General features: G+C 33.5%; 1 protein-coding gene across 1 annotated transcript; it reads right to left on the reverse strand.

Annotated features, from left to right (window-relative positions):
• LOC107627522 lies at positions 7555 to 9926 on the reverse strand. The gene is made up of 4 exons (XM_016330352.1): positions 9745 to 9926; positions 8624 to 8766; positions 8409 to 8539; positions 7555 to 8076 (listed from the first exon to the last, which is right to left on the reverse strand). Exons 1-4 carry the CDS (start codon positions 9924 to 9926, stop codon positions 7555 to 7557), a joined length of 978 nt encoding a protein of 325 aa, XP_016185838.1.

Here is a 10329-nt window from a genome sequence, read left to right on the forward strand (position 1 = left end):
TAATAAAAAACTCAAAAATAAAAAATACTGGCTCTGCAAAATATTGTCTATAGTTTTGCTCCTGTGTGTGTTGATGATGAAGTAGTAAAGGTTGCTGAAGTAGAAACAAAAGGGATTACAAAACAAAAAAGAACAAATATGAAATGTATCTGAATTTAGGGTTATAATAAAGGGGGAAATAAACCATATTAGGTGGCTAAAATTTAATTGCTAGATCAACTAATAATTACCTTATCCAGCGCAGAAGGGACTTGCCAGTTGCCATGTCGCTCATGACATTAGCGTCACTTTGAGGATAGAGGATTATAGACCAAATATAGAGTTAATATTCAAAATGGTTTCTGACATTTGATCTCTGACTTAATTTAATCCTTAAATTTTTAATTGATTTTAATTGTATCGTAAAATTTTGATTCGTGTCTCAATTTAGTCTTTTCGTCATTTTTTATCATTAAAAAGCTGACCTGACAATTTAGTTTGACATCTAACATTGCAACGGTTAGATCACGTACGTGGCCAAATTCTTCAAGGCATCAATTTAACTCCCTCACAATTTGAACATAAAACCTAGCAACTCCAATTATTCCAAATCGTAGTAGTCTCTTCAAGAGTTGAAAAAGATGTTAAGGAGCAGCACTCAAGACTCAAGTAGTTCTAGTAGAGCTCGTTCGAATGGTGACTGGGTGAAGAACGTACACTGTGACAAAGGTGGAAAAGTTTCGCATTAGTGTGGTTGTGGGTTGCGACTTATTTTTCGATAGTTTGGGACAAAGATATCATTTTATGGATGCCCTAACTATAATGTGAGTTAGTTGAATTGTTGCAACTTGATTCTATGTCTTATTTCTTAAATTCTTCTTGGTTTTATAGTTGTTCTTCCTCTCAATTTTTTCTGAGTGTTTGGTGTTGTAGACGGCCGGTAAGAGATGGTGTGACTTTTTTAAATGGACAGATGTCGAAGAAGAAGAAGAAGCCATAGTTGGGAAAAATATCTGTTAGTGAAGATCATTGAAAAATATCTTTGAAATGGAAAATTAATGTAGTTGAAGCTGAAATTAGAATCTTAAGAATGTGGAATATTATGTTGTCTGTGTTTGCCATTATTTTTGAATTTGTGATTGTAGCTTATAAATTAGGTGGGATGAAATATATATAAATATGATATCAATTATGTGAATGAAATATTGTTATGTATTTGATTTTGTTTTTTTATAGTCATTCATTTAGTAATTTATAGTGATTAATCATTGTCATCAGTGATAAGCAGCATTAGCAATAATAGTATTTATAACATACTGTAATACTTACATAACACAGTTTTAAAATATCCTAAGCCAAAACGAAAAACAAATCTCAACCAATATTTTGCAAAAAACAGAACATTGTAAGTTGAGAACAATGATTTTGTTACTAACCTATTTTTTAAGAAATGGTGACTCCCAAGTACTTCGTCTTCACTATGGGGGCGAAATAAGTGAGAAAAGCTTCAAACTTCAGTTACAGCGAGAACAATGATTTTTCATTGACTGGACGTATACGAGAGAAGGAGGAGGAAGAAAAAGGGTCAATTGGGATTTCACTTTTGAAGTGGTTAACATTTGAATTTTTGTTTAACCCCCTTCTCATGTCACACGACGTTGTTTCTCAATATTTTCGACATCAAGAGTTAAACGACGTCGTTTAGATAGTGTCAGGTGTCAATTAAAATTGCAAGATCAGCTTTTCAGTGACGGAAAATAACGGAAGGATTAAATTGAGGCACAAATCAAAATTTTAGGATACAATTAGAGTCAATTGAAAGTTTGAAAGCTAAATTGAGTTAGAGATCAAATTTAAAGAAATATTTTAAATATTAACTCGATCAATATACTATATTTTTACAACTTCAAAGACCAATAATTAATTTAATGACTTATTTTTTATGTGTATATAAATATTTTTTGTATATTTCAGATAGAAAAAGTCTAAGGGATAAACATTTTTATTAAAATTTGGCTAGCACTTAACCAGCAAAAGAAAAGTCAGTAATCACATATCATTGGATAAAATCTCATACTATTAAAAATATTAATGATGATTACGTAATGACTATAAATCACAAATTAAAATTTATCTGTCCCTAGCACTCTTTTTTAAATATAGTACTGTAACGAATTCTTTTAAGACTGTCGTAATAAAAAAATCTTTGATTATTGCTGTATCATTAATTAGTAATTTAGTGCTCATTGTTAAGCACAAAGCAACGAGAACTTCGAAAAAGGGAATCGCATGGTTTTCATCAGCTTAACTTTTTGTGTAGTACTAATTTAAAAGTTTATTTTGGGGGATCAACATTTATTTTAAAGTTTAATCCCCCTAAGCCCGCGACGTAGATGATGAACAAACTCAGAAGCAGTGGCGGAGCTTAGTTCAGACAAGGGGGGGCCATGGCCCCCCCAAACTTTTTATAAAAAATTTAGTAGTACTTTTTCAGAAGACAGAAGTAAAAACTAAGAAAGTGTTATAACTTATAAGATATATATTTGTATATGTCTGAATCTGCTGAAATTATAAAAATTCAGAGGAAAGGCAACAGTGGTCAAGAAACTTTAAATGAAGAGTTTCTTAATAAGTTGTTTTCATTTTTAAAGTTTATATTATATTTTATTACTAGTATATATTTTTAATTACCAGTTTCTTAACAAATACTCTATTTGTTCCAAAATAATACAACCAAAGATTAAAAAAAAACACAGATTATTTTATAAATGAACATTGATAATGTGTAAAATTATCGTTAAATAAATAAACATGGATAGTTAATAATTCTTGGATTTGTGGCAATTAAATTAAGAGTATTATATATTCAAAAATTAATTAATATCATCTTGATGTTAAAAATAGAAAGTTATTTTAAAATATTAATTCCTTTTTGGACAAATATTTTAAAACGTATTGAAATAGTTTATTAACCGTAGATAAGGAAAATAAAAGAAAAAAGGACGTGAAAACTAGTTTCATATTAAATTTATATATGGCCATTTACAAATGATGAAATGAAGTGTGGCATTAGTATGATATCAGTACAAAAAAATAAAGATTAAGGATAATTATGGAGAAAGAACAAAAATTAACCAATAATAAGCTAATGTAGATTTCAAATAGGAAAAGTCTAGGACCAGTAATTTTTGTGTTTTGTGGCCAGCACTTAACCATCAAAAGAAAAGTGAGTAATCTCTCACTATTAAATGTAATCTCACACCATTAAAAAGACTATTGATGGCCAATTGATGGTTACAAAACACAAAAGTTGCTGGTCTTTTAACACTCTTCTTTTAAATATATGATTTTATATTTGGCTGTACAATTTTAAAATTTTTTTTATTTAAATTAATATTGATGTACTAACAACTAGAGATGACAAAAATTTCCCAAAGTGCAGGGATCTCTGTAAAGACTGTCTTTGAAAATTCATTGATGAAAATTTTTTTTTCGTAAGAATGAAAATAGGAAGAAATTCTTTTGAGACAGGCACTCGAGTGGGGATCTTCGTCCTATCTCTACTGATCTTCAAATTTATGTGAAACACTTTAATTATTATCTTTAATTATTTATTTCTACTATAGGTTTTTTTAGTCATTTCACATGCTATATATATAAACTTTAATCCTAATTTCATATGTCTTCCTTTCTCACCTCAACAGCCCTCTCCACTTAGTAGCCACGACCACTTTGCCGATCAACTACTCTCCTCGCTCTCTATGCTCTGCTCTGCCAGTATTACTCCTTCTTTCACTGTTTTGTTGCGTCACTCATTCATTCTCTACTCTGTTGTGTCCCTTCTCCCTAGTTCTAGTTCGTTGCCGTTACTCCCTTTCCTCAGTAGTGTTCTAGTTCATTACTGCTACCCGTTGCATCCAGTGACGGATCCAGAAAATTTATATTGAGGGGGCAAAAATAATACACATTACTATCAAAAGATATATTAATTTAAATTTAAAATTATAAAAATGCACATTAATTATTCGAATACAAAAAAAAATCAAAAATTACATTAGCCGCTAACTTTTTTCATTTCAATTCTAAGAACTTCTTTTTATTAGAAGAGACTAATGGAGTGACTTCAGATTCTAGTGGTAGCTTTCTTTTGAAATATTTTTTCATTATTATTTCTAAAAACAAAAAATATATATTTTAAATTAGTAAATTGATCAATTCACTTTAAAAATTTATATGCAACATAATTACATATAATAGAATAGAACGAAAGATAAACAAATAAATAATAAGAATCACTAAATTGAGAATAAAATAAAATATATAAATTCATGAAGAGAATAAAAAAATAGATTAATACCTAAACTATAATTGTTTAAAATAAAATTTGCAATTGAAAATATCAAAAAGAGAAACAATGAAATTCTAAAATAAATAAAGTCATAGAGAGCTATATAAAACAAAATAGAGAATTTAAAATTTACCTTTTGATAAAGAGAAAATGACCACTAGATAAGGAATAGAAAAGAAGGTTGAAAATATGAAACTAAGAAGAGGGTTTAAAAGAATAAATGAGTGACGGATGGGATTTGAGAATAGAAGAAGACTAAATTTGATAAGGTTAACTAATAGTCAAAATGATAGAAAGATAAAATGAATTTCGGACTTTTAACAATTGGACTTTGTTTGTTTATAGTGGAGTCATTTAAAATTTAAAATGGGAGCATATTATATATATATATATTTTGTTAAAAAATATGAAATGAGAGTGGGGGCAAGTGCCCCCTCACTACTATGCATGGGTCCGTGCCTGGTTGCATCTCCAGTCTCGCCACGCCTCCAGTGTCCTGGTTCATCGTCGCCGCTCGCTGTACCTCTAGTAGTTTTGTCGATGCTTGCTGTGTCTCCATTCTCACTGTTGCTCGAGACGCCTCTAGTCTCGTCACACCTCCATAGAATTTTCAAGCGGAGATATGAGAATGGGACCTGCGGCAACTGTGCAGAACACGGGAAATGGGGATGGGGTAAAATTTCTTATGGTCGGAATTGGGAGTAGGGGTAAGGAGAAGATCAGGGTTTAGGGACGGGGAATAGGGAGGCATCATCCGCCCCTTTTCCATCCTATTGACATCTGTATTTACAATGTAAAAAGTTTTTAACGGTCATTATCTAAACAAATTCATGTGTTTAGACCATTTTTTAAATAGTACAATAAATTTGTAATTTAGTTACTTTTATTGATATGATAATACATGATTATTTATTTATATAAAAATTTTTTACATTGGAATAACATGAAATTTCTTTTATATATGCAAAATTTTTGTTGACTGATTATTAACAGATTTTGTTATTTTTAGTAGAAAAAAATTAGATTGGTGCACGACTGCACGCACTTGAATCATTAAACTCTATTAAATAATACTCTCTTTTTGTTTCCTTCAAAAAAAAATATAATATTATGTCTTTAAATATTAAGCTTTATTAGTGACTAGTAAATACTAAAGAGTAATTAATTGATAATTGTGGTTTTACCATTGGTAATGGTACACTTTCCAATAAATAATTATAGTGTATGACACAAGAAGATATTTGTTGCCATGAATCATGATTTATTTCACGCTTGTGGTTTAAGATTTTTTTTTTTGAAACAAAAAGCTCAACACAACAAGGTGGAGCAACAATGCTAAGAGTACTGGATAAAAAAATAAAATTAATTCCTAGTCATTTCCAGCAATGTCATCAATAACTCGAAGGGTCAAATATCACTCCACTTTTTGTAACTCCTAATCGACTTGTTGACTATTTCCGTAATACCTGTTTCTTAATTCCTAAAGATTCTGGCATTCCTTTCCAGACATGTACTCCAAATGATAGCAAAAAAATTAATCAATCACCTGTTACGTTTTTCCTTTCTTACATGTGCACCTGTTCAACTCTCAATATTTTTTAATTGTTCCTGGAATAGACTATGGTTTATCAAACAACTAAGCACACCATACATGCCAAGTAAACTCACAATCAATAAACAAGTGGTAATCATTCTGAGTATCCTGATTACATAGAACATAAATAATATCATTTTGATCAATAACGCCAAATCTACTTAATCTCTCCTTAGTATTGACTCTATATACTAACACAAACCAGGTGGATAACTCAATTTGTGATGTGTGATGGTACCAAGTCCCTCCAAATAGAACAAGAAAAAGTGTAACTTGTAATATCCTCTGGTATTAGTTTAGCTTGCAAAACCTGCACAAAGGAGTTAGTAGAATAAACACCTGATTTATCAAATTTTCACACTAGTCTGTCCTCTCGCCCATGTGTTAGTATGACTGACTGAAGGATCCCATGGAGTTAGTTAACTAAATCCAACTCCCATTGGAATAACTGTCTTCTCCATTAAAAATTCCATATCCACTGTAGCCCATCTCAGAACCTACAATCTCCTATTACCGACTGCTTTGGTTTGAGACCGAGAAAAGCCTTGGAAAAACAAACTTCAACATACCACATAGTAGCCAATTATCCTTCCAGAATTGAATTCTTTACCATCTCCTACCTCCAAAGATAGTCCTCTGATCATATTGTCTCTCACTTGTTGCTCCTTTATCTGTAACTGGCATATATCCTTCCATGAACCTCCTCTCTTAGGCACATGCTGAGAAGAGAGTACTATGTTTGGATTCAAATCATTACAGGAGCATATAATTTTCTTCCATAATGGATAATCTTTCTTCGAAAATTGTCACCACCACTTGAACAAGAGAGCTGTATTCTGAATAACTATATCACCCACTCCCAGACCTCTTAGCCTTTTTGGAGCCTGGACAATTTTCCACCTCACCAGTGGTAACCCATGATGGCCATCCTCTTTACTCCACAGAAACTTCCTCTGCAAATAAATTAACCTCTCTGCCGCTGCTTTGGGCATCTTATATAAGTTGAGGTAATACACTGGCAGACTATTAAGCAAATATTTGACGAGGACCAATTTACTAGCTTTATCAAGCATTTTTGCTTTCCACAAGCTGAGCTTCTCTTTCACTTTATCTATTATTAGTTTTCATGTCTTGACTAACCTCGAGTTTGCTCCTAAAGAAATACCAATATATTTAACTAGTAACGAAGCTTCTTTATACCCCAACAATCTACACATCCTTCATGATCACTCCTACCACAATTTATCGGAGTCAAACTAGATTTATTAAAATTAATGCTCAGACCAGACATCATCTCAAAACACCACAATAGTCACTTGTAGTTCCTGATAGACACCTCTTCTTGAGGGAAGAAGAGTATGGTATCGTCTGCGAATTACAGATGAGACAGCACAACATTATCCCGCCCAACCATCAGAGGAGTAATCATGCCATGCCTAACTGCCTTTTCTACCATCCTATGGAGGACATCAACAACAAGAACAAAAAGGAATGGAGAAAGAGGATCACCCTGTCGTAAGCCTCGTTTCATCTTAAAAGATCTAGATGGTGAACCATTTATCAGAATTGACATTGATGCTGTGCATACACATTCCTTGATCCACCCTCTCCATTTTTGCCCAAATTCCATCTTCTAAAGTACAGTATCTACAGAGCTCCACTTCATTCTATCATAGGATTTTTGGAAGTCCAACTTAATTATCGTCGAGCTCTTCTTTTTCGTCTTCAGCCACTGCATAGTTTCATATGCAATCAGAGCCTCGTCATGGATCTTCCTTCCCATCACAAAAGCACTCTGAGTCTCTCCAACCAATCCTGACATTACGCTCCTTATTCTCTGAACTAACACCTTTGATAAGACCTTATACACACAATCTACCATGCTAATCAGCCAAAGATCCTTAATCTCTTTAGCTCTAATAAACTTTGGAGCCAAAGCTATCCATGTAACATTAGAATCCCTTGGTAGTTCAGCAGACTGAAAGAAATCCATGACAGTTGTAGTGAATTCTGACCCAATATCTCCCCAATACTTCTTAATGAAGTTCATATTGTATCCATCACAATCAGGAGCTTTAGACAACTCACAATCCCATACTGCATCCTTTATCTCTTCAATCGATGACAGCTTCTCCAATTCTGCAGCCTCCTCTTCCTGAATCTAATTAACTAGTCCATCACGAAAACCTATCAACGACGACGCTTCCTGATGATACAAGATCTTGTAAAAGTCTCAAATAGCAATCTTGATCATGGCTTGATTCCTCACTAATCTTCCAATTATCACTAAAGCATCAATCCGATTGCTTCTTCTCCTTGCTAAGGCTAAGTTATGGAAATATCTAGAGTTCTTATCCATGTGCTTAGCATGTCGAGACCGTAACATCTGCTTCCAATGTAGTTACTTCCTAACATACCATTTCTTAGAGCAGCTAACAAGGCCCTCCTTCTTGCCTCCAATATACCCTCTTAAGTCCCATCGCTAACCAATTCATCCACTTTCTTGATTTCATCCTCCAGTTTCTGTATCCTCAACTCATTATCACTAAAATTCTCCTTATACCATCTACTCAAAGGTACCGTCAAAGCCTTCAATTTTTTAGTAAAATGAATCTCCCCTAGACCCCATCATTCCTTTTTCACCATTCAGAGAAATTTCTCATGTGTGAACCAAGAATCTAGACTTCAAAACAGCATCATACCTCTTCTCATTCTACTATCTTCCATTAGCAGTGGACAATGATCAGATAATCCTCTTGGCCCACCTTTAAATCGCATCTTAGGAAACTTTTCAACCCATTCCAAGCTCACCAACCCTCTATCAGTTCGACTGCACGATTGGCCCCTGAACCACATAAACTTGCGGTCATTCAGTGCTAAATCCACCAGTTCTATATCCTATATCCATGCTTTAAAATCTTCCACTGTTGCTGTTAACATACTCGCACCTTTCTTTTCTTCCAAATGCACAACCATCTCTCCCCTTTGTAGCAATTAGGGGTGTTCATGGATCGGATCCGATCCGCATATCCACAGTCTTTATCCAAATCCGATCCAAAAATTGCAGATATGGATCCGATCCTCAAGGCTATCGGGTCGGATCCGATCCGCAAACTAATAGAATCAGATTGCGGATTTTATGTAGGTATCCGCATATCCGATCCACATATCCATGTATCCACAAAAATAAAGAAATAAATAAGTAAATATTCTTTTTATGTTTTATTTCAACTAATAGTTATCATATATGTTGTATTATTTTAATTTATTATTTAAGAAAAGTATGTTTAATATTATTTTAAGAGTAAAAATATTTAAAAGAATAGAAAAAATGAATTTTATTGATATTTTTTCAATAAAAAATAACCTTTTAAAAATATTTTTGTTTTGCGGATATATCCGATATTCGATCCGATCCACAAATGTGCGGATCAGATCTAAGCTTAAAAACTGCGAATATTAGATCTGATCTGATCCGATGATTTTAGTGCAGATCAGATCAAAATTTTGGCCATATCCGATCCAATTTGATCTACGTTCACCCCTAGTAGCAATTACTCAACCTAAACATCATATCATCCCACATTATCAATAAGCCTCCGGAAGCACCTTCCGAACCCACAAATTCCCATCCCATTGCATCATTACTCCAAATTTGCACTACATCAAACTTAGTAATCACCTCCTTCTTTGTTTCTACCAAACCTAACATATTCACATTATTTTTTTCTCTTAAAATTTTTTACCATTCTCAACTTTTCAACACCCCCTAAACCCCTCACATTCCACGAACTATAAATTATTTAAAAACTTTATTACACACCTTAATCCAGTTTTTGGGATGACTCCTTCTTTCTTTCTCTTTCTGTTTTGCTTGCTTTTTTTTTGTGCAGTTGCTTTATTCTGTGCTTGGAGAATAGTTATAATCTCTTCATCCTCGTCATATAAATAGCTCCTGATTCTACTGCTAGGTCCAAGCAGCCCTGTTTTCAACCATATCTTCATCCTCGCTTTCTTTCTACTTTTCTTGATTAGTTTCATTGTCCGCGTCCTTTCTGGAGTCTCCCGAATCCTCCAAATTCCTTATAGCTCCTTCCTCCTCCAAATAGGTTTCCTCTACCACTGTATTCCCATCCTCTAGATCTGATTCATCTGCTTCATCACCCCTCATCAGATTGATTCTAACATTCTGCTTACCACTCCCGTCAAAACTTGCGTGGCGATCATTACCTGTACTTGGTGTATTGTTTTCCTCCGCTTTACTATTTGGATTTTTTTTGCACGTCTCTGGCAGGCTCCTTCCCAACGCTATGCTGTTCCATAGGTGCCTTAGGAACTTCATGCACTTTTCTGCCTTCCATGACAGCAAGCTCGGCATGGATATCATCACATCCGCCCCTAGTGACTG

Source organism: Arachis ipaensis, chromosome B02 (genome assembly GCF_000816755.2).
Source record: "Arachis ipaensis cultivar K30076 chromosome B02, Araip1.1, whole genome shotgun sequence".
Classification (NCBI taxonomy): Eukaryota; Viridiplantae; Streptophyta; class Magnoliopsida; order Fabales; family Fabaceae; genus Arachis; species Arachis ipaensis.

Excerpts from the sequence above, each read along its gene's own strand:
- LOC107627522 (XM_016330352.1), bottom strand. The coding sequence starts at position 9,926 with ATGAAGATATGGTTGAAAACAGGGCTGCTTGGACCTAGCAGTAGAATC. Across the intron at positions 8,767-9,744 it reads ATCCCAAAAACTGGATTAAG|GGGCCAATCGTGCAGTCGAA; the intron begins GTGTGTAATAAA and ends TATGTGGTTCAG. Across the intron at positions 8,077-8,408 it reads TCAAGAAAGTGGATGAATTG|GAAGAGGAGGCTGCAGAATT; the intron begins GTTAGCGATGGG and ends AATTAGATTCAG.